At 41.6% G+C, this 25,917-nt stretch overlaps 1 protein-coding gene across 1 annotated transcript in view; it reads right to left on the minus strand.

Annotated features, from left to right (window-relative positions):
* Positions 1 to 2,225: 2,225 nt before the first annotated feature.
* NAMPT (nicotinamide phosphoribosyltransferase) overlaps positions 2,226 to 25,917 on the minus strand; it is a 44,769-nt gene continuing 21,077 nt past the window's right edge. The window contains exons 7-11 of the mRNA XM_030215941.1: positions 17,418 to 17,643; positions 12,363 to 12,482; positions 10,018 to 10,158; positions 6,912 to 7,046; positions 2,226 to 3,717 (exon numbers count right to left, since the gene is read on the minus strand). Coding sequence (XP_030071801.1) covers positions 3,604 to 3,717; positions 6,912 to 7,046; positions 10,018 to 10,158; positions 12,363 to 12,482; positions 17,418 to 17,643 — 736 coding nt within the window. The 3' untranslated portion in view covers positions 2,226 to 3,603. The remainder of the gene's footprint in view (positions 3,718 to 6,911; positions 7,047 to 10,017; positions 10,159 to 12,362; positions 12,483 to 17,417; positions 17,644 to 25,917) is intronic.

The following is a 25,917-nucleotide window of genomic DNA, read 5'->3' on the forward strand; positions in this document are numbered from 1 at the left end:
CCTACAAATCATGTCTTGAATTTTCATCGAGTAGGGCAGTTTGCCAAACTATGTTCTGTTAAGATTGTAATCTAGCTTGGGAACAAAATGATCACGTTACAGCAATTTTATTTTAAATGAAGTAAACCACCTTTTGAGATTGGTGGTTATATAAGGCGAAACAGCAAGTTTGAGCACAGACAGTATAATCATCACTGGGGAATCTACTGAATTTCCATGCTGCTGTTTCAATTCTTATATAAACTTCTGAGCATATTCCTATGCATGTGTTAATAGCTGCAGTCTGACGCTCAAACATATTCAGAGGAAAGGCCTGAAGGACGCTCGGGTGCACAGGTTGATGATTGACCAGCAGGGAGGTGATGCCTCTGTATAAGTCTCTGGTGAGAGCCAATTTAGAGTACCGTGTACCAAAAAGATGAAAACAGAATGGAGTCAGTCAGTGTGGCAACTAAAATGGTTAGTGGTCTTGGCGTATGGGGACAGCCTTAAAGATCTCAAAATGAAAATTTTGGAAGAAAGGCAGGTGAAGGGAACTATGATACAGACAATTAAATACATCTATGGAATAAATGCACAGGAAGCAAGTCTCTTTCAATTGAAAGGAAGTTCTGGAATGAGGGTGCATAGGATGAAAGTGAAAGGGGACCAACACAGGAGTAACATGAGCAAATACATCTTCACAGAAAGGGTGAGAAATTCATGGAACGGCCTCCTGGGGGAGACGGTGGAGACAGACTGTACCCAAATTCAAGAAAGCATGAGGCAAGCCTATAAACCTCTAAGGGAGAGGATGGGCAGACTGGATAGGCTAAATGATCTTTATCTGCTGTCATTTTTCTATATTTAGTTTACTTATGCTCTAGGGTGCACCAGAGCTATTTTCGAAATATGCTTTGTCTGATGCTGGTTGTCACTATGTTAGTATCAGTGTTGTAATGTTACCGACGGTATCTAGTTCTATTCCTTCTGGTGTTTTTTTTCATTCACAGCAAATTGGAGGAAAAAGTCAAAGATTTCAGTGTAGTTGCAACACTCCTGTAATGCACCAGTTCCGCCTTCCTGCTATACAGATTTTTATAGACAGCAGAACATGGAAGCAATGCAGTATTTACTTATCTAGCAACTGTTGGGGCATGCCCAGTGTGCCCTCTGTAGTTACTACACTGAAGTGTTCTCCCCCGCATCTTAAACCTATTTGCAATTAATGCAAGTGCACTTACTGCCTCTTCTTCAAGTGGTTAAGTGCACCCATACTAACTACATAAGTGACAGTGTATGGTAAGTACTATGTGCTAAATGCAGTGTATAGGCTATGCTCACTGTCTATAACATGGGGTGGAGGAGTTAAACTTTCCCAAACACTGAGAAAAATAAGAATGTAACTGGACTTTTTGAAACTGAATACATTCAGTAACATAACGATTACTATTAGAGGTCGCCAAACCTCTGAACAAACATTCATGTAATCGATGGTGGGCAAGATCTAAAAAAAAAAAAAACACATATCCACAACATTCTCCAGACTCTTGCATACACAGTCAATTTGTTTTAGTCACAGGCAAAATCTTTGGTTCAGAATAAATGCCATTTATTTCTCCCCCCACCCCAAACACTAGCACAACATTTCCAAATATACATTTCTAGAAGGTAGCATGAAATATGTATATACACATTTTCTCTGTATTAGTGAAGACTTGGCAAACAATTTTATATACACAATTTAAAACTTGTAATTAAATGTTAAGGAGTTAAAAAGTCAGAGGAAGGCAGTTTAAAAGTATAAAATCAGTATTAATACTCCTCATTAAAATAGCACATTGCAAAAAAAAAAAAAAGTTTCTGAAAAAGAGAAAACTAATATACTCAGAGAAGTGCAACTCCTCTTTAAAAACTGGACAAATACATGACCTTGGCAATACAGTATAAGAAGAATACAGACATTCGTCTATGAGAAGCAGCTGAAGAAAAAATTCCTAACAGGCACTAAACTCACTGGGGATGCAAATCTAAATAAGCCAAGGTAGACTCTCTAAAACGTATTTCTTGGTAGAGTAGACATTGTAGAATTGTTACTAAATCTTTTTTCCTTTTGAATTTTTATTCTGATGTTTAAGAGCATCTCCGTTTTCTTATTTCCACCTACAACAATTTCCATCAAGATGGAAAACTACACAGTCACTTTTAGCCTTGTCTAAAGAGTAATGGATGAAAATTAGATCCCCTACAGGAAGTAAAGGCTGATACTTTGGCATAAAAATCATTGCATTTTACCCAGTGGATTTAATCTTAAAAGTAAAGTATCCTATTTTTTTTTCTCCTCAGTCACTCCTTTAAAAAAACAAAAACAAAAAAACAAAGGAAGAACTCTCATGATAAATTTATCAAATCAGACTTCCTGCCATAACTGTATTAGGTAAACTGGCTGGCAATTTTTTGGCAGGCATTACATCTTCCATCATTACGATGCATAGTGTAAAGTTAAGTGCTATCAGCAAATTCACCTTCATTTATTTTATACTGGGAGCACCTCATATACTAAAGGAGAAAAAATAGGAAAAGTAAGTATCTTGCCCATTAGTCAATGGTTTTCATCAAGAATAAAGTATACAGAAAATGTCTTTTTACAATTTTATATCCAGTTTGAAGGCAAACAAATGAAACATTACAAAAGTTTAACAAATAAAGTATTACTAGCCAATCTAGTATGTCGCATCAAAATAAGTGTCACTTACAGAATATGCAAAATAAATGCAGAAGTACACTTTCTTCAAAACAGAATGCTTCCACAATTATCAGAAGAGGACTAGTTTTTAAAACTTTATTCACAATGGACAACTGAGCTTATACTTTATCAAAGTATAAATTGAAGTCTCCATTTCAGATCTGGCATTTCATTTGCATGCATCTGTATTGTAACCTGACCTTTCACAACAAAAGAAAAAGTATTTTCAGAGTAAAAGCGTCAATACAAATACTGCATAACACAGTCATCTAATTCAGAGTTTAAATATATAATAATCGCTATAACCCAACTTCTGACAAACTTCTGAGAAGCCAAATTTTATTTGATGATCAATGGGCAAGATCTGCCTACTGCTTCTAAAAAATAACAGGGATTGGAGAAAGTCATCATTTAACATTTTAAATATATTTTTTTACAATTTTGGTACAAAAATACAAGTCTAAACTAAAATATAACAACCACGTGGAAATGCATTTTAGGCGATATATGGAGGCGTATTTTCAAAACACTTAACTTATAAAGTTGCATAGTAACCTATGGAACTTTGTAAGTCTAAGTGCTTTGAAAATGAGGCCCATGCTATACATAAAATTATTTTTCGTTTGCTACTAGATAGAATGTGTCTCTCAGAAGACCTCTCCAAACCTACATCAGTAAATACAGATTTAGGTTCCAAGTTTAACTTCCCGATTATAGGTTTGCTAGATATTATCAAAAATAAAATGGCAGTGCAGTAGGCCCATAAAAATCAACAAATACACAAAAATGGCTACAATGTGTTGAAGTTACACAGATCTGTACAATAAACCCATCATCTCTGCATTACATACACATGATATACCACAATGGAATGAAAATCAGTGACACACCACTTCAAGTTCGTGACTCTTCAGTCCAGCATTGAGTCGTACTTCATCAAATGAGTAACACTTCATAACTTTACCATTCTTGAAAACTGTATGGAGGAGATCCTGCAACAGATGCCAGTAGGTGTTAATACGTAAAGAAACATTTAACATGCAATTCAAAGTACTTTTTGATCACTGTATCAACTCCTTCCCCTTGCTCGGTCAGCCAAGAGAAAAAAAAGTGTGCTTTGTAGCTTGTAATGGACATTTAAGGATGTTGATCTAATTAAAGGTATTTGAAGGCTGGATATAACTGGACTTAAAGATTCCTGCATATCATTTTATGGTGAATCAGTAAGAAAATCACAACCAAGGAATCTGTTATTCCCTCCTTGTCCTTCATAAGATTTAAAAAATGCTTACATTAAAACAACTGGTTGCAGGGAAGGATGACCAAACTGCTTCATACGTGCTGAGGCAACTATGCTGCCCAGGATTATTATCTTCCACCTTCCCCCGTAGGCCTAAAGGCATTCTTTGCAGTCTTCATAAATAAATTTAACAGAAGATCTGAACACTTGTTACAGTACTTATTTTAGAAGTGCTATTTACCATTTGGATGTTTATACTGAATGTCTAAATCAGATCTAAAAAGAAGGTACATACAAGTCAAAAATGACCATATGGCAGGGGGGGGTGTAGTCCAGGCATGTTTTGGGCAGGACTAGGACAGGCCTAAAAATGTATGTGTATGCCCCATTTCAGTCTATATCCAGACTGATATCAGGATGTATATCTACTACCCAGGATATCTAGGTTTCAGAAAAAAAAAAGTGCTTGTATTGAGCAGCAATCCACTGGAGAGATTAGAGAGGTCGCCCTCTTCATCACCCAGTGGTTGAAACCACTCCCCCCAAATTCAAACTGGCAGCCTTAAACAATATAAAAATGTATGTTTATTGGCAGAGAAAATGTTTTATATTCTGCCTCACATGTGTGTTATGTTAGTATTTCAGAACACGCATTTATGTGCCAGCAAAATTATTTATATTGCCATGTTGGCCCCACTGATATTTTAGACATATATGGTTCTAAAAAGTATGCTCCTGGCACAGGCAACCAGGGATTAACACCCATTCCTGGAAGTATTAACACAGACTGATTGTAGATCCTGTTCTAAACCACTAGCACAGGGCTGCAACCTAGCCAGTTTTTCAAGATTTCCACAATGAATAAGCATGAGATCTATCTGCATACAATGGAGGCAGTGCATGCAAATAGATCATGCACATTCATTGAGGAAATCCTGAAACCCCAACTGGGTTGTGGCCCTCAAGGACCAAGGCTGCGCACCCCTGCACTAGTGAAACTTGACACGTCCTAACCTGAAGTATCAATTTCAAATTTCTAAAATGCCACTCCACACCTTGCAGGACAGAAGGGTGGCCTAAGAAGTGCAAATTGCAACTTTTAGAAGAAACTTAAATCCAGTCAATGGTAATAAGTCATCTGGACTACTGTAACACTCTGTACGCTGGCTGCAAAGAACAGACTATTAAAAAACTCCAAAGAGCCCAGAATACCGCAGCCAGACTCATATTTGGAAAAACCAAATCCGAAAGTGCGAAACCCTTAAGAGAGAAACTTCACTGGCTCCCTCTCAAGGAACGCATTGAGTTTAAGATCTGCACGACCGTACACAAAATAATTCACGCAGATGCCCCACTCTACATGTTAAACCAAGTGGACCTACTGCCCAGAAACGCCAAAAGATCAGCCTGCAAATTCCTCAATCTGAACTTCCCCAGCTGTAAAGGACTTAAATATAAGCAGGCATACGCCACTACCTTCTCGTACAGAAGTACACAGCTATGGAACGCACTACCCACAGCCCTGAAAACCATGGACAATCTAATCAACTTTCGCAAATCTTTGAAGACACATCTCTTCAACAAAGCCTACAAAAAGAACCCTTAACGACACAAATCACCACCCAACCCACCCAAATATCAAAATACACCTCTTACACCACCCTAACACCTCCTTCTCTAATCCCTCATACATCTTCTGCTTAATACTGATTGTATACAGGATCCTGTCATGACTATGTCATAACAACACTCTGTAAGCCACACTGAGCCTGCAAATAGGTGGGATGTGGGGTACAAATGCAATAAATAATAATAATTGTCAGCATTTGTTTTTATTCCTGAGAGTTTGTCTAGCTTAAAAAAAAAATCAGTTTTATTTAAACAGAGTTAAGCAAGGATGTGCTTTTTTTTTTTAATTTTTAAAACTTTTACTTTGCTTAACCACTTAGGGCTAGATTCTACACATGGCACCTGAAAAATCCATGTGGAAAAAAATAAGCCTAAGCACATTCTCTAAAGTATGCCTAAATTTTATAGAATAGACTTAAAATTTCTGCCCAGCATATAAAATATGATGAACGGCTTGCCATGCAACTAAATTTGGTCACCTCCATTTAGGCCATGTTTTACTTGATGTAAATCCCAACGCCTAAATTAGGCGCAGATTGGGTGCATTCTATAACAATGCGTATAGATTTTAGAAACGCCAATGTCCTGCTCATGGTCACACCCCTTTTCAACTAAGAAACTTAGGGGTACGTTTACTAAGTTGCATTAGAGTTTTTAACGCGCCTGTAAATTTAAGACGCGTTAAACAGTAACGCACCTATATATTTCTATGGGCGCATTAGCGTTTAACGCGCGTAAACCATTTATGCACGTTAAAACGCTAACACACCCATAGCACCACTTAGTAAACATAGGCATTAGAATTTAGGTGCACTATGTTATAGAATACGCTTAGCGAGTTGTGCGTGTAAATCTCAATGCCAATTAGTACTGATAATTGCTTAACATCCAACAGCGTTGATTAAGTTATGCGCACTGTTATAGAAAACGCTTCGGTTTCCGCACAGATTTTCAGGAATCATATATAGAATGCAAGGGTAAGTGGTTTACAAAAATCATAATTCAACACACGCAAAAAAAAAAAACCCAAACAAAAATAGATGATATAATGGTCAGTGCTATCTGCCTTTGCCAATGACAATTTCCAGATGTCACTTATTCCCAAAATAAGTCATTTACATAGAGGGAAAGCCTGCAAAAACAAATAGGTTTTTAACCTTCTTATCTGTTGCAAAGACGAACAAAATCTGAGGTGCACTGGAAGCTTATGTATGGTTCCTTCTAGAAAGCTATACCCTTCTAGAGCAGGTGAGGCAGTGATTCTATTGCAGTCTAAGAAAATTTTATTTCAATATCTAAACTATGTAAAATACGTACAGGTCCATATTCCTCAAGATCTCCTTTTCCTTCTTCAAGGGTAACATAATCACTAGATGCTGTCCTATGCAAAGACAGGCGACCCTTCTTTGATCTTTTGTTAGGATCAGCAACAGGATCCTTAAAAACATTCACCTAGAATTTGTTAGAAAATATGGAGAAGATGTTCATAAAATGTTTAACACATTGCAACCCTTAAAAGAGAATAGCTTCCCACCAGAAATGTGTTACAGAAATTCTGAACTACAAAAAAAAAAAAAAAGTATAAGTAGATCAAAAGCTATCAAACCAATACAGAAAAATTAAACAAGAAACACCCATATGAACTTCCACCTTCCAAGTCAGAAAATTGAAGATGAGTTCCTGATTAAACAAGTTAAATGTAGCACATCATAGATTCTCGGACAATAATATCAAGGACCAGTGGCCATCTGAGGACCCACTGCATATTTGTGTCCTAACATGTGGGGAAAGTATGCAAAGTATGGTTTGTAGCATTCTTTCCAGCATATATGTGAGCTAGTATGTCTCTACATATTCATAAGTATTCATACGTGTCAGTGAATGTATATTATGCTTACATGTGTATGTAAGGGAAGATCCACCAAAAGGTGGAAAACTCAAGCACCCCACGATAAAAACAACAATGTACAAAAAGTGGGAGTACGACCAAGGAAACCAGACACTGGAAGACGTACTTAAATAAAAATTTATTAAAGATTTGAAGACTCGACACGTCGTGTTTCGGCCGTCAGGCCTGCATCAGGAGTCTATAAAAAGTACATTTATATATGTTATGTGTAATAAAAAAACAACCAAAAATATAAAATGTATTGATAATACATGAAATAAAAACAGTTAATGTTATTTAAAAATGATGAGAATGAAAATGAGACATATAATAAGACTGATTATAAGAATACTGTATATGAATTGACAAAATAATAATACAATACAAAAGATATCATATATAAATAAAAGTCATTAAATAATCCAAAATGTACATGTACCCATAAATTTGAATAATGAACGTGAAATAATAATAAAAATTGCACATACATGTAAAGATAAAAAGGTAAGTAAAAACCAAATGACCATATAAATTACAGATAAATAATAATATTAATTTATGTCTATATGTGTGTTTATGTGTGCTATATTAAAATAACATACATTTGATTATATTTGATCAAATGTTTAAAATGAACTAAATGGACTAAAAAGGCTATAAAAAGAAAACTATAAGGGAATCTAGATTGGTTCTCTGTCTCTGATCAGGAGAGATGTAAGGGGAGGACTCTAAAGGTGCGTATCAGTAATTGCTATGTTACTGCTCAAGTCAGTCTGTTATGCAGAGCTACTTTTCCCATTTGTGTGGGGGGATGGCTTCATTTCTCCTCCATCTCCCTACTTTCTGTGACTATCACTACCTTAGTGCTCTGCCTCTACAGCTTTCCCACTGGCTTTTTATCTTATCAGTATGTGCTACTAGCAGGCAGGACAGGCTCACTGGGCAGGTATGGAAAAATTGGAGACAAGCAGATTAAGATTTTAAACTCTGATGTCCTGATATATGTTACCCATTCTTTTAGCTTACAGTTATGAAAGTAAAGATCGGTAAAATCCTGAAAATAGCCAGGAGTTGCCAATCCTAACCTTCTCAGGGCCCTCCTAAACAATGGCAAAATCTACACAAATACTTGGGTTCAAATGTCTTTACCTAGCTCTGCCCACAGCAAGAGATGTTAGTTGGCAGTACACACAGCAGCCAATAAGAAAGTAGTACAATTCAGTCGGAAAGTTATACCGTAGAAATGACAAAGAAAAGCATTTTCCCTTTGAATATCTCCTGAAAGTACTTCTAACCCCTCCTGTATTGTGGATTCTAGAAGAGCAATTCTCCTTGCTCCCTATTACCTCCGTCGAAGTGGCCACGTCATTGAAAGCCCTGCCCGTCTCCAGCCTTCCCTTCGAGTTCGTTCCCTCAGAGTCCCGCCCTCGCGGAAAGAGGAAATTACATCAGAAGGCGGGACTCTGAGAGAACGAACTCGAAGGGAAGGCTGGAGACGGGCAGGGCTTTCAATGACGCGACCGCTTCGACAGAGGTAATCAGGGGAGCAAGGAGAATTGCTGGGTGGCTGGAGGGGGGGCAGGGGAGAGAAGATAATCGCTGGGTGGCTCGGGAGAGACCTGTGAAGTGACGCATGCGCGGCACGTCGGTCACAGCTCATTTATATAGTAGGATAGGATATTACTTGGTCAGAATTGTACAAACAATTACATAATATATATCATAACTTGTTTGCAGCTGGTGGTAGCTGTGATGGGAGGGGGGCAGTACAGAACAGGGAGATGCAGTTTGAAAGGAGATTACCCTAACTGCTTATGTTTCACTACATCTAAAGTTTCTATACTAGAGACGCTGGAACTTCTCTCACAGAAATGCATTAGGACATTACATTTTGGGGGAATCCCTATTTTTCTGGAACCCTTGGTCTGATCTGGTCCATTTCCAAACTTGCTGTATGTGTGCATTTTTCCCACATGCTTCTCTTGTCATCGTTCCCCCCCCCCCCCCCTGACATTTGACCCCTTTTGTATAATCCTTTCCAACTTCTGTCAAATTGGAAAGAATAAAAGGATAGGATACTCGGGGGGCCCTTTTACTAAGCTGCGGTAAAAAAGACCCTGCGCTAGCGAGAGCAGTTTTTGCCGCGCGCTGCGGCCCTTTAATTACGTGGTCATGTGAGGGGGAGCACTTATCACCACCCATGCTAATCCAGCCGTAACCGGTAGTGCATGGAGCTGCCCGATTATCGACAGGTTAGCACTGCACTAAAAAAAAAAATACAGTCGAGTGTGGGAAATGGCACGTACTGGGGACAGAACTACCGCTGGTGCCCGTGTTGGGCTGGCAGTAGCTCCAGATTAGCATGTGGTAAAGCCTGCGTTGGACTTAATACTGCTTTGTAAAAAAAGGGCCCCTCACTTTGTCAGCAGACCCACTGTGGTTTGTTCTGTACTTCAATTCAGAATGTGCAAGAGGGAGAACCTACAGAGTCGAGTGCTCTCTTCCATTTACTGAACTGTATTTTGCAAAACATACCCCGAGTCCATTAGTCACCACATAACTGCATTTAAAGGAACAATTCAAGAGATCTCTGGTTAATTTCTGCAGCAAAGCTCCACCAGATCCAAAGGCAATGTTTTCAATGCTCCATTTATGCTTCTTCATTCCTTCCACAATCTGATAAAAGAAGTGGTATTAAGCAACTTAAAGCCAAAAGAATCAGGGACATTTTGAAAAGGCATAATCAGGGGATCCAGCAAATTAAAGCATACAGATTGTTGACAGTTAAAATAAAAAAGCGGTTTTCTAAAATGATATCTGTTTTTAGAGCTCAACCAATGAGTTCAGGAGTTGGTGGTGGTAACATGAAAGTAAATGTCACCACAGAATGTAGAACATCTGGGTGACTTAAAGACAATTCAGTTTTGGAATGTTCTCCGCTTTCAATAGTGGACTATGCATGCTGAATGCCAATATATGATAGGCTGAAGCCTTATGGAAATCACCACAAGTACAGAATATTAAAGGATCCTTTTACAAAGCCATGCTAGCAATTCTGGTGTGGCAAATGCAACAAAGCTCATTCAATTAATACGGGCTTTGTCGCATTTACTGCGTGGGAATTGCTAGCACAGCTTTATAAAAGGAGCCCGAAGTAACTTATCCAATAAGGGATCTCACTCAAAAAACTATTAAAAAAAAAAAGTTTTAGTTTTAAATATAACGCATATCAGAACTGAGACAGCCAGATTGGAACGTGCCGAATTCGTGGGTCTCCCCCCCCCCCCCCCCCCCAAAAAAAGCTTTTCCTATGCAGACTCTTTTCTAAGTACATGCAGGAGTGCACATATTTAAAATCTGCAACAGGCCCAGCCATTTAAAAATATATATACATTTTAAAAAATGGCTGCCACAAACACAGCAACTTCCATGTACATGTGTTCCATTAAACAAAGACATGCAAGTGTCTCCAATTAAGCAGTGAGGCTGCAGGGGGTTTTTTTCCCCTCATATGGGGGGGGGGGGGGGGGGAGGGAGGGAGGAAGAGAGGAATAAACAGGGGTTTAAGAAGGACTACTTCCTTAGCCCCTCCCCCCCCACGATGCCTCGACTGAAAAAAAAAAAAGTGTTCCGTTTTTGAAATAATAGCGAAACCGATATCTGTGCACCTTTAACCTGATGTAAAAAAAAACAATAGGGCAGTTTTGCTTTTGTAAAATGGGGGCTATGCATGTACGATTTTTGTCCTGTCTCAAGTTACACCTCGCCATGCCCTCCTGAAACCGTTACGTGCTGTGGACCTCCACATGTAAACAGTGGCTTAAAATTTACGCATGGATGTTTCTAATACAAAAGTCATAAATCACCTGAATGTCTACTTTGGGAGAGAATTATCATTAAACCTATGCATATCCTGAATTAGATTCATTGATGGCATCACAGTAGAATCTGATAATCCAGACATAGGAGTCTTTTTACCAACCTGCAGTAAGCACTAGCATGTGCTTACTACAGCTTAAAAGGGCTTACCGCAGGGCACGCTCAAGCATCCTCCAGAGTTCCAGGACAGCACGCACACAGACACATGCGAAAATATTTTAAATTTTTACCACCGAGGGGGCATGTCTGGGGGGGGGGGGGGGGGGGTAGAGCGTGGGCATTTGTGGTAATCAGTTAGCGCAGCTACACTGCCGTGCGCTGACTGATTAGCAACTGAGCCCTTACTGCCTACAAAATATGTGGCAGTAAGGGCATATATGCTAATCTTTTTAGAAATGCAACATTAGCGAATGGCCATTAATACAAATATTCAAATAAGGGCCATTTTACTGCTATGCTAAAAACAGGCCTTAGCGAAAGGGAAAACGTGCCCCATTGTGTACCTCTGGAAGATAATTTTCCATATGTTGTCTAGGATTAAAGGGCAAGAAGGCACCTACATGACGTAGCCTATTTTATAAAGGCACAGAGGCACCTGCGAGTCTTCAGACAAATATCCCAATAAATCCACAGACGTCACAGGTTAAAAAAAAAAAAGAAGAAGATGTGGACAGTTAATATTTACTCAGAAGTGTAAACGTTCATAAAATACGTGCATACGTAGGAACCGGGGGGAGAGGGGGCGCAGCCGGCCAACAATCCATGGGAGATTACGGGAAGCCTTAAACATGTGGTTATTGCCCTTAACTAGACAGAGGTGCTAATGGAGATTTCAGTAATAGTGGAACATCTTGAAGATACACTGCATGGATAGCTTTAATTAGCTCAAGTGGTATATAAAGAAGATTAACAGAACAGAATGCAAAGATCAGAACAGCTTTTACATGAACTGCCCATTTACTGTGGAATCAGCCTCCTTGAGAGATATTCTCAACCCATACCTCTTGGAGCGTATTGATATCAACACCATCTCCCTGAATAACACGGATATATGGAGGCAGCACCTTATAGCCTTTTGAGTTTTCAGTTGGAAGAAACTTCTTTCCTAAGATCTCCAATACCTGTAGGGGGGGGGGGGGGGGGGGGAAATCAAAGAAAAGTACTTATTCCTGATCCCCTACAAAAACTTTTTACAAGAACTAGCTGAACATACAGTTCATAGCAGGGAAAATAAGCTTGCTTATAGTGTACTTTACGATTTCCTTTATTTACGCAAGTACCAAGTAAACAGTTAATGAAAAAAATAAAAGTGCAACTTTTTTTTTTGCTAAAAATAAGAACATATTACTAATGATCCCAGCTACTGCAAAGTAATATTCTCATATTACAACGAGCAACCACAACAGCTATGGATCAGAATAAACAGAGTAGTTCAAGAATCACCTGCTGTCTTCTCCATGAACAAGATCAGCATTCTTAGCATTCACAGGCCAAGAGAGAGTCATCATCTTAAGATGCAAGCTTTGTCATCTTGTAACAAACTAGTAGCTTAATGTGTCAGTATATTTAAGAAAAAACATAAAATGGAGATTTAGTAAGTACATTAAACTTGAATACTGAATGCATGTGAAAGGGACAAGCTAGATTATCTTGGCGATTTGTATTAAAATGTTACTCCAGTTTTGATAGACTGTAGGGGTAAAGGAAGGTAATGAGATTTAAGTATCGGTCATTATATGAAGTAGTTCTGGAGAAAATGCTTTTCAATCTCTGGTTAGTGTACATGATTTGATTTCCATGTACAGTGATATCCCCCCCCCCCTCCCCGTTTAAAGTCATTTAATGGGCATATAAGAGCATGCCATGAAAACTGGTTCAGAACACTAAAGGCTCTTGTAGCAGTTACAAATTTGTATATGCTATCGTGTTTCCCCAAAAATAAGACACTGTCTTATATTAATTTTTGCCCCCAAAAATGTGTTAGGTCTTATTTTCAGGGGCTGTCTTGTTTTTCGGGGAAACATCGGGGTTGGATTGGGGTTGGCTCGCCCGCCCTCCGTCACTCCCGGAACTAACCTTAAATGCCTCCTTTCATCTTCGCAGCAAGCAGCAGCAGGGCAGGCCACTCCTTCCTTCCGTGTCCCGCCCTCGCCTGATGTAACGTCAGCGAGGGCGGGGCACGGAAGGAAGGAAAGGTCTGCCCTGCTGCTGCGAAGGTGAAAGGAGGCGTTTAAGGTTAGTTCCTGGAGCGACGGAGGGTGGGTGGAGGGGGGGGCCCGGCGACCTCGGGTGGGGGGGGGGGGGGGGTGGCGTTGTCCGGCTCTCAGCGGCCCTGCTTTCAAACAAAAATTTGCTAGGTCTTACTTTCGGGGGAGGCCTTATATCTACCAATTTAGGAAAACCTCTACTAGGTCTTATTTTCGGGGGATGTCTTACTTTTGGGGAAACAGGGTATGAGCTGGCCCGACTCAGCACTGCTACATTCAGGTTTGATTCTCAAACTTAGAACTTTCTTGCTCCTTATATTTTTATCCCCAGTCCAAATCAGTCTGAGAAACTGCTATACTGGGTCAGTCCCAGGGCCCATCAAGGACAATATGTTGGTTTCCAACAGAGGATAATCCAGATCACATGTACCTGACAGGATCCCAAGTAGTAGACAGGATTCCACCATGCTGCTTATTCCAAGAATAAGCAATGGCCTTTCCCCAAGCCTACCTAGACTTTTCTTTCAATAAACTTGAAACCTTCAAGGCCAGTTAAAAATAATTGCTTTTACTGCAAATACATTGCTACTTATAACTTTACAGACTGTCCTGTCCTATTTCTGTACTTTAAAAGACCGACAACCAATTCATATTTGACCTATCCACTCTGCTCATGTCTGTTAAATATCTGTCATCTCTCTTCAGCTGTCTCCTCTCCTAGCCTTTATTCACATGGAGTCGTTCACTCCCCTCTTATGCTTCGGGTTGCCCTTCTGTATTTTTTTTTTTGTTTGTTTAAAGTTCTGTTACATCTGAGATGCAGTGACTAGAATCACACACCATGGAGTGATAGGCAGGACATGCTCCATTATGTACATTGTTTGCTTATGTAGTTGCTGAGCATACAAAGCTGGGGATTTCAACATATCCATGATGACTAGGTTCTTTTCCTGGGTGGTGATTCTAATGGGGAACCTAGAATTGCATGACTATATAGTCTGGGTCAGGCCTTGACAAATTCTTAAAAAATATAAGCCAGTGGCAGTGGGGAAAGACTTTAGGCTGTGGTTGGTGGAGCAATGGGAGAGAAGCAAAAGCTGCAGCCTTAGCCTCTCTCCATTGCCCATCTGCCCCCCCCCCCCCTACAGCTGCAGTTTTAATCTCTCCCCACTGCTAGTCTCATCCACTCCCAGCAAACACAGCCACTCCACCCAGCTACAGCTTTGGCACACATTGAGCCTCAGAGTCTCTCCTTTACCCCCACTCCCCCTGGTCAAAAAAAAAAAAAAAAAAAAAAGATTTAAAAAAAATTAAATTTCTCCAGCAGCCCTGTAGGGGCTAATCGGTAGGATAATCGTCTCCTCACCAACAATGTTCCTTAAGGGCTGCTTCTGCAGTTGCTAGCACTCCAAGCATCCTCCTGATCAAGGTGGCTCCATTTGGATACCCCTAACATTTCTCTCTCTCAGCCTCCTCCCCAGCAGGCAAACACAGTCTTCAGGTCTCTTTCCCTCCCCACTGCACACACACAAGCAATACCCACCCCCATAGCTCTCTCTCTCTCTCCCTGCCTTTCTCCAGCATGTGCCCCTGCACACACACAGCTCTTTCTGCCTCCCACCAGCAAGCACACACACACACACACACACCCCCCTCCACAGCTCTCTCTCTGCTTCCCCCCCCCCCCAGGAGGCACACAAATAGGAGCTAACTTTTCAGAATGATTGGAGTTATGCCCATCACAAATTATCCCTCCTTTCACAAAGTGAAGACATTTGCTCAATATTGGGGGCACACAAGAAGCCACAGCGCTGGCACCTATGCACACGCATACCCCCCCCAGAAACACCCCCCCCCATAGACCTGTTAATCACCACCTCATATACCCTCCTGTGGAACACTCCACTCCTCCCCCAAACTAAATTCTCAATACTGCCCTCCAGCTTTTTAAATCTTCTCCACCTGCACATACCTCCCCCCCCCCCCCAGCTTCTGCACCCCAGCACATTTATACCAGTTTGTGCTAACCCCTCCATCTCTCTCCAACAGCACAAACACCCTGTTTGTGTTCCCCCCACCTCCAGCAATACTAGAGAAACAGAAATGCAAAATATCAGAGATGCATGTTTCCAAAGCGACATAGTCCCAATCAATAAAAATTGTTTTTCTACCTTTGTAGTCTGAGCATTTTATTTTTCCATTTTATTTGGTCTGCTTTTCTCTATTTTTTCTGCCTTTCCAGGGTCTCCTGTCTATTTGACATTTCTCCTCTGTATCCCTATCTGTCCTGTCTAGCATCTCTCCTCTCTGTTCCCCCCCCCCCCTCCATTTTCAGCTTCTGCCCTCTCAGTGTCCCTTATCCTTCTCCCTGTGATCAAGAATGCCCTTCTATGTTGCTATTGCACCCCCTTTTCCAGTATTGCTCTGTGTCCCCTGCCTCATGCCCAGAATCTCTTACCTGTGCCCTGTCATCTTCTTCCACCCACACCTCTAGTCCAGCACCTCTCCCTCTCTCCTCTGCTCCCCTCATGCTCTGGCATAACCCTCTCTCTGTCTGTGGGTCCAGCGCCTTTCCTTATCTGTGGGTCCAGCGCCTTTCCTTGTCTGTGGGTCCAGCGCCTTTCTTCCTCTGTTCCACTCCAACCCCCGATTCCAGTCTGACTCTCCCCTCTTGTGCTCCCCCCCCCCAGCACATCTCCCTGCCCCTCCAGCCCACCAACCCCCGGACCATCTCCCTGTCCCTACAGCCCCACCCAGGGTCCAGCACATCGCCATCTCCTCTCCCCCAATGGGTCCAATATGTTTCTCCATCATTCCCTCCCCCCACCCCCAAGTCCAGCGTCTCTCCCTCACCCATACACCACCCTCCTGGGTCCTCAAAACTTGTCTTGATCCCCAGAACTGGCAGCAGTCAAAAGATGCTGCTCTGGCCAGATTTCAGCCCTTCCCTCTGCCCGGTCCCACTTATGAGGAAGCAGGAATTTACCTCATAGAAGGCGGGATCAGGCAGAGGGAAGGGCCAGATGCCAGCCATAGCAATGTCTTGATGGTTGGAAATAGAAGCAAGTTTTGGCGGTGGCGGGAGATGGAGAGAGACTACAGCTGGACCCCGTGGGGGGAGAGAGAAGTACTGCGGGCAGGAACAAAAACCTAGGCGCCATGACAATCTGGTGCCTGGGGTCTGTCAAGCCCTGCACTAGATACATAATAGGGGGTTATGTGTCAGCAGCAATACTACATATACTTAAATGTTAAAGTAGATATTTGAGGGTGGAGTTGGGTGAACCTTAGGATTTCCACGTATACTTTTGCAAAGTGCAAACATTGTACTTAAAACCTGGCAAAGACCCATGTAAATATACATGCATGCATACATGCCAATGCTACATACTTGTACAACTGGCAAGGTCAGAAGAGAAAAAAAAAATCTGTGTTTCCCCTTTGTGAAAAAAGAATGCCACTATTTAAACGTATATCCAAACCAAAGTTAAATGGCCAGTTCTAAAAAATTACTGTGTGTCCTAAAACAACCTACAGACTTATCCTCCTTCAGGTACAGTAGATATTTTCTTGTCCTCAGAGAGTGTACAACCTATTTTTTTTTTTTTACCTGAAGCAATGGAGGGTTAAGTGACTTTCCCAAGTCAAGGAGTGGCAGTGGAATTTGAAACCTGGCTTCCCTGCGTCTCAGTCTACTACTCTAATCATTAAGCTACTCCTCCATGCCACATATATTAATATGCAATAGTCATGAGTGTTCAAATCAGGCTTTACTTCTAAACCCATCTTAAAAGAAATTTAGATACTTAGAGAAATAAGAGTTAAGTTTTGATCATAAAATTGTCTTACCTTCAATACAGTATCAAGGGGATTTCCAGAATCTGGCCGTACTATAAGGGGTGCCTCCGGACTTCTGGACTCAATAATATTTCTTAAATCTTCACCCCAGATTTTTTCACAAGCATTATAAATATCATAGCTATCACTGACCACAGACACGGGCACAGAGGAAAACTGTGTCACAATGTGCTCAAAAGCATCTCGCTCGTGGTCTTTGCCCCAGGCTGTAATCGTACTGGAAAAACAGACAAAAATAATGTTAATAAGATGCCATTTAAAGGTTTCTTTGTTATATTTATGTCAAACTACACATGAAACACTATTCAAAATTCTCCTTCAAAAGGTCATAATTAACTTCCTACGATATTACTAATGAATAAAAATTCTGACATGTCTAAATTATATAAAATTTACAAACTAAAAGTTAGGAATCAAAGCTCTAATTTATACTGTTCATGTTTTCTGAGCAACCTTCAACCTACTTCATTTTTTGGACGTGTATACTAGGTGCTTAGTCATACATTTCTTTAACAATAAAATCTTTACAGCAATAAAAGGCTTCTGTATAAACAATAATAATTTTATAACCCAGCGAGAGCTGTAAAACAAATGGTATGTTTATTCTAGAATTTTAGTCAAATACACTGGGTGTGAACAATCGGTCTATGGCTACTGTATTAAAGGTTTGCCTGACAACGCTTCACAAAGTAGCTGGGTTTTGTTTTTAAATTTACTAGGAAACTAGGGACCCTGTTTACTAAGCTGTGCTTTGGGCACACTAGCATTTTTAGCGTGCACTAAACACTAAAGATACCCATATATTTCTATGGGTGTATCTAGCATTTAGTGCACATTAAATTTTGGCACGCACTAAAACTGCTAGTGCAACGTAGTAAACAGGGCCCTTGGGGTCTCTTTACAAAGCTGCAGTAGAAAGTGGCCTCAGTGCGCCCTTACGTGGGATTTCCCACACGCTAAGGAAGTTTTTACCACAGACGGAAAATAGCTGGATTTTCCATTTTCTGAATTAATGGCCATGCGCTAATGTTACCATTACAGCATGGCCATTACCAAAAATTAGCACATGAGCCCTTACCACTACCTATTTAAGCAGTAAGGGCTCACACCTTAATCCCTGTATTAATTGGCACACGGCTAGGTACATATGCTGATTAGCGCAGACATGCCCCCTCCCAGAAAAGTTTTACAAAATTTAGCGGGTAATTTTCACATACATTTGGAGCTTACCAAGGGATGCCTTAGGTGTCCTGCAGTAAGCGTGCACTAGTGATTACAAGGACCTCTAACTGGTCTGGGACATCTTCTGCTTAGTGGTAAACATCTTCAGCAATGACAGAGGATTTACTCCAGGGGGAATTTGGTGCAACTGCACAATGCAGAACATAAAATTAATTTAGGGCCTTATCTACTAAGCTGTATTAAGGTTTTTTTGGTTTTGCATATTAAGTGTCAAAATTAACATGCAGTAACTGCAAAGCCTCTGTGGTGACTGCTGGGGGCAATTCCAGCATTTTGTTATGCAATCGCTCTTTTCCCCTCTTCTTCCTGAGCATTCAGTATTTCATCAGTTGAACACATGCAACAAATCTGTTTTGGTTTAGACTCCTGCGCCAAGAGACAACAGCATTAGCTACCAGATGCCACAGACTGGACCACCCTGGAGGGAATGGACTCCCGAGTCCTCTGTACAACCATTTCAGCAGTCTGCAGTGGATGTGTTGTCTAGGAGGGTGATTTGGGGGGGGGGGGAGGGCACAGGGAAGAAGTGTCAAGGGAGCAACTGAAAATCATGCAAAAGAAAGATGTCCACTATTTGTCTTTTTCTGTAGGAATAAAAAATATGCATTATAAAACTTCCAAGAGAAAAAGGACTCGATAACTCCCTTATGATGTAATACAACACTTTCCAGAGAAAAAGGACTTGATAAACTCCCTTATGCTATAATAAACAACTTGATAGGAATGTAATAAAGCCAGCCCTTTATTTCTATAGAAGTGCTCCCACAGCTTTTAATATGTACTCAGAGTGTGAGCAGCCATCAAGATAAACAATTGCCTAGCAGCAAAATGGAACCATTTATTGTTGTACATGTTACGGAATGGGCTTTTACAAATCAGAATCTTTAATTGTAGGTGATAATATTTAAAAAGGGATCTCCACTGAAAGTATTAATCTGTGGAAAAATCCCTTTGGAAATGGTTCCCCTCTGTGTGGGCACAAGTACATGCACTGTTTTTAAGTGCCTGTACTTTTAGTCATATTAAACAGGCAAAGATAGATTGTGGAGATTTCAAAATTAGAACCAGGGCTGGTGTGGGGCATCATGGGCCTTCAGTAATGTCCTGGGAACATTCCCTTAGTTTATATTCCCTTCTCAACTTGTGCCCAGTAATTGCAGTGATGGGGCCATGCACCAGGGCATTTACTAGAACCGTGAAATCATAGGCCCCGAATCTGGCCACTGTGTGGTGACCAATCAACTCCCTCCCCTCATTTTACTTTTTTTTGTCTGGTTTTAAGGTGATGCAGTCAACACTGGTATAAGACCTCTACTGAGATCTGAATGGGGATAAAAGCATGAAAAAACAAACAACAAAAAAAAAGTATCCAATTATCATCTTTCATTCCCGTCGATACCTAGCACATTGAACAGGAGTAGGTCTGGAGAAAGTATTACATTTAACTATGGAAATTCAGTATGCTCATTTTATTCATAGAAGTTTTGCTTTTTAAGATGATATTTTAACCTTTGCTAAAGATTAAAAAAATTTGGTTGTACCAAATGATGCTGGAGAAGACTTTTCACAGTATCAGTTTCTACATTAACAGTGGAATTGGGTGCCTTTAACTGCTTTCTAATACCACTGCACCAGAATAGTCATTACTCCTGTCTCATTGCTCTCTCCAGTCCTTTATATCTCTACCTTTGTGTGATGAGAAAAAAAACATTTAAAAAGTGAAGTGAGGGAATGGGGGGAGGGAACCTGTGTAACTTTTACCCTCCATTCCAATCCTCTCCCTTCCCATGGTCTATATTTTATAACAATAGGGTGAGAGAAGCATAACTCCATCTCCTCTATTCTCTCAAATCCCAAACCTTCCTCTTTCCTTTCCACAGCTCCTCTCCAGGTTAAAAAAAAAGCCTTCTCTCCCATCTTTGTGTGCCCTTTTCTTCTAGGACCATGGCAGAAAGGACAAAATCGTGTACTTCTAGTTCCCGTGGCAGCTCTCCCTCCACTCACAATTCCCTTAACAATAAACCACGGGGTGGAGGAAGTGACGTCACTGACTGGGATGGCAGCTTAATAGCTTGGCTCCGCTGGGGCTAATAGAAATTAAAGCAATTCCCGAGATATTGTGGAGCTCACCGAGGTCAGAGTGGTGGGGGAGAGGTCCCAGAGTCATGCCACCGAAAGAGAGTGTGGAAAGATTTCGATACATGGTGGAACAGAGTGAGAAATTGAAGCTGGATCCTGTGGGGCCAGGGTTGAAGGAAAAAAAGATGGTGTCGATCCCCTCTGACTCTGAACAAGAACATTATAATGAAGGTATAGAGGGAGCTGGCGAAATAACTTCAGATGTAGTGGGCTGATTCCAGGACCTGAAAGCTGATCTGGCGGGGGTACGGAAAGATGTGCAAAACACACTGAAAGATATCAAAGCCGAAATTGGAGAATTGGGGACCCGTATAAGCAAGGTGGAAGACGGGGTCGGGACTCTTAAAACAGATATAGGAAAACTTCACAAAACTGTGACTACAGACACTGCAGAAATACAGCAGCTTAAAAAGCAGGTGGAAGACCTGGAAAATAGGTCTCAGAGATGCAATTTGAGATTTAAAGGGATTCCAGAAATGGATATCTTTAGCAATTGTGAGGCAGTAATACATGAGCTGTGCCTGCATATATTGAATCCAGATGGCGAGACCCAACAGCCGGAACTCCGCATTCAAAGAGCGCATCGAGCTGCAGGCCCCCAATGAGACTCTAACCAGAGACATTGTGGTGTGTTTCGCAAATTACCCCACCAAAGAGCGGATCCTAACTAAAGCAAGGCAGCAGAAGGAGATCCTTTGGAAGAACTGTAAGTTTGGAGTGTACCAGGACTTGGCATGGATTACATTACAAAAACGCAGTTCTTTTCGAGAGGTCATGGAGTTTATGAGACCAAAGGGGATCCGTTACAGGTGGCTCTTTCCATTTGTGGTGTGGCTAACTGTGGAAGGGAAATCACGTAAAGTGAAGACCTCGGATGAAGCATGGTCAGCATTGAGCTCTTTGGGATGTATTGGGATTCCTGAACAGATAACGCAACTGGTGGCCTCCATGACGCCCAGAGCGGATTCAGCATGGCAGCGAGTGGTGGATCGTGGGAAGAAGCCATATAAACATGTAGCCTGAGGAAACCCGATTAATCGAGGACTACTTGACAATCTTCTAGTTCATTGAGGACATTGTGCAGATAAGAAGCTCCCAGAGAGTAGCTCCATTATGGGGATTAGAAGTGGACAGGGGGGAGGGGGGTGAAACTCTGTGGGGAGTGTTGGAGGTTGGGTAATGTTGGGTTATTGCGGAAAGCAGTTGGCGAGATTGGAATAATTATGGGGCATTATGGGTAATGCATGCTTAAACGGGATGGGGGTTGGGAGGAATGGAGGATTGTATGGCAAAAGTTGAGGGGTTGTGTATGTGGGGAGGAAGCAGGGGAGGGCTATATGTAGGGGGGATTTCAGGAATTGGATTGGGAAAGTTCAAGCCTCCGGGAGATTGAGTTTGCTCCTCTGAGGATGGCTGATCTGACAGGGCAGAGATCAGCACAAGGGTGGGGAAGGGATCGGGGTAAGACGCAGAGGGGAGGACAAGATCATAAAAAAGGGGTCAGTCAGGGAGGAGGGGCAGGATAATCACTTTTGGTGGGAACTTGGAATGTAAACGGGCTCAACAATCAGGGGAAGTGTAGTAGGGTATTCAAGGAGTTGAAATGCCACATTTGCACGGTGGGAGCAAGTAGGTATATTGAATTTTCGAAATGTTCTGCAGGGGGGTAGGGTGAGGCGCTTTGACACACTGCGCGCCATGTATGGCCTACCCGAGGGGGACACTTTTTCATACTTACAAATTCAGCATTTTGTGGGTACATTAGGTTGGAGGGGGGGGAGAACCCTCAAGAGATGGAAAGCCTGGAACACTTGTGAATTTTGTTGAGGAGGGTGCCCAGACCCATATTGGTGTAGATGTCAACTGGGTTCATTTCTACATATATGGTGGACCTGCCCCTGAGTGGGTCCCTTCTGGCAGGCTGTTACGAAAGCATTAGTAATTTTGACCTTTTTAGTGTGCAATCCCACGGTGTGCCTCTTGGGCTTGCCTAATGAGAGGGATTCTTGGGAGCAGGGGCATAGCCAGATAGCCAATTTTGGGTGGGCCTGAGCCCAAGGTGGGTGGGCATGAAATCCCCCCCCCCCCCCCGGTACCCCTCCAGTTTGCTGTTCTCTCCACCCCTCCCTGCCCACATACCCCAAATATTAAATACTTGAGCTGGTGGGATCCCTAAACTCTGCCAGCTGAAGATTTCCTATTACTTCTCGAGAAGCCAGCACTTGCCTCAAACTGATGCTGCTGCTGGCAGGCCATGCATGTTCAGTGCTTTTGCATGTGTGAAAACTGAGCATGTGCAGAAGGGCCGGTCTTAGCGTCAGCTCAAGGCAAGTGCTGCTGGCTTACATTTGGAAGAGCGCTGGCTGCCCAAGGACAGAAAATCTTCAGCTGGCAAGGTTTTGGAATACCCACCACCCATAGCAAGACTGTCACAAGTTTGGGTTGGCCTGAGTCCAAAGTGGGTGGGGGCCCTGGCCAAGTGCCTCAGAACACAACATTGGAAGAAAACAGACCCCTCCGACACTGGGTAATTGGAAATGTAAATTGGGTTCGTTAATACAAATGGAACGCCATACCGTAGGGAAGGACATCTACGACAAAGGGGGTGGGCTCGATTCCAACAGCATTTAGCATGTATTTAGGACGGTGGGGATTCAGAGGAGAAGTATGGGCTCAGAAGGGACAGGAGGGGGGGGGGGGGGGGGCGGAGGGTGAGGGAGTTTGTCCCAAAGAACCATGGGGCATTCCCAAGATATGATAGGACTGGATGGGGGGAGGGAGTGATGCATAATGATATCGCAAAGTTTATTTGGGTATAGAACAATGCTGACAGGAGCACTGATAATAAGATTAATGCAGAGGAGTATATATATATATATATATATATATAGATAGATAGATAGATAGAGAGAGAGAGAGAGAGAGAGATGATATGTATGTACATGGTGTGCTAATTCAGTAACTGCCTCTGCGTTGGCTAAAGTGGGAAAGTTGTTTTTGTTGTGTAAGTTGGCTGTTAGAAAAACTACAATAAAAACTGAAAGAGAAAAAAATAAAAATAAAACACACACCACGGTCAAAATAGGATAAGAAAAAAAAAAAAAAAAAAAAAAGAAGACTGTCAGATGATAAAAGATAGCAGTACTGCATCCAAGCCCTCAGATTAAGACAAGTAAAGCTCCTGTTGGCAGTAGCCTACTTGCTAAACAAACCACATACAAAAGGGAGGTCAGACTATAAAGAGATGTTATACAAGTTCTTGCCTGCAACCACAAACCTGAGAAACTAAACACCATATTACAGAAGCAAATGTCCTCTGAAAAACAAGGGAAATTTGTGAGGACAAACTGATAAACAATTTCCCTATTCCAGCAATAGTTGAGCTGATTAGGGCATTACAGGAATTTCTGTATTTATGAATTTAACATCTTTTTTTTGGCATGACAATTTCACAGCTCTTAACAGGCTATAGTGGTGGTGGTTGGGGAGCAGCACCTTGCTAACTTGCTCCAGATTTCAACCCTTCCTAATTCCTATGCAGCAGCTTAGTCCAACAGCCACTTTTGGGTGGGCATAAAGATCTCCCCTCCCCAAGGTCTGGTATCTCTTCTCCCCCCCCCCTCCCCACCCCCAAAATACCTTGTAAAAAAAAAAACTTCACTTCTAGAGGTCACTGGCACTCATGCTGGCCCTAAAGCCTTCTCTCTGATGCAGTCCTGCAACCTACAGGCTCTAGGGCCTACATGAGCAGCGTGCAAGTTGCTGCTCATCACCAGTGACCTCCAGAAGTGAAGTTTAAAGAAGTACATGGGAGAAGGACTGAGAATCCAAAACAGATGCAACATTGTCAGCTGGGGGAGAAGAGGGAGAGATGCTAGGAATCAGCTGGTGGTGCCTGGGAGGGAGATATGCCAGGAATTAGATAGTGGGGCCTGGGAATTCCCACTAACCACAGCAAAGTTTGAGCCCACATTTGGCAACTCCACCTTTCCTACTCCTCTGAGATTTACTCCATTTGAGTGATTTAAAGGCCTAAGACGGATGAACAGTCTCACGAACATAACATTCTTCATTCTCAGCTACTCTCCCCTTTGCTCATTCCTAAAGGCCCTGCTGCCTCATATGCCTTTAAATCCTATCTTAAGCTCCTTCGGTTCCCTCCAACTATATTCTACTGGCACCACTCATGGCATTGGTCATGGCATGGACCTAATCTTTTCTAAGCTGCTCTTCCTCAGCTTTCCTCTCCCCTTGTCATTGCCTTTCCCCAACTGCAGTTCTTCCCCTTTTCCCCTCTATAAGAAGTTCTCATTACAGATTCTACTGCAGATTACATTGTGATCAGTTATGTAAATCAGTGAAAGTGAGTGAAAGAGGAAAGCGTTACAGGAAAAAAAAAACACACACACTAACCCAATATCCTAACTATACCTTTGGGATTCACATCTACCCTGTTATCCATCTGTCATCAATGTCTATGTCCTCACAGACAGAAGAGATTGTAAGCTCCTTATAGCAGGAATTGTCTCTACAGTACTGTGCTCACCTTGTAGCATTACATGTTTTGACAACAGTACCAGCAGATCAGCCTCTTATGAGGAATGTACACAATGAAGTTATACAAGAAGTGACAGAGAAAAATCTAATACATGGTTGACCAACAAATCTGGTTTTTAAGATACCTAATTAAACAGGTCCTTAAATTAAAACAACAAAAAAAAAAAAGACAAAGACAAACCACCACACACTATTTCATGAAACTTCAATGTAGATACCTCCAATCAAATAAAATCTGAACCGTTATGGGTCTGAATCACTACAGGTGCCAACATCTTAAAGTTATTGGAGGAACCAAATAAAACAAAATTACTCCTCCCTGAGCACAAATGAAGGAGCTTGCTCAATATTAAGGGTGCTCAGCACCCACAGAGCAGGCTCCCATGAGAAACTGATCAAAACTCAATGTTGAGATGAGAATTACATGCCACACCTAGTTTAAACAAAACCATGTCTGTACAAAATTCTACTCATGGCTGAGGGCAGACACAGCAAAAGACACTAGAAAGGAAATAGAAATTGCTTACTTCATAAGTCTAACAACACAGAAGGG

This window comes from Microcaecilia unicolor, chromosome 10, assembly GCF_901765095.1.
Source record: "Microcaecilia unicolor chromosome 10, aMicUni1.1, whole genome shotgun sequence".
In the NCBI taxonomy this organism is placed as follows: domain Eukaryota; kingdom Metazoa; phylum Chordata; class Amphibia; order Gymnophiona; family Siphonopidae; genus Microcaecilia; species Microcaecilia unicolor.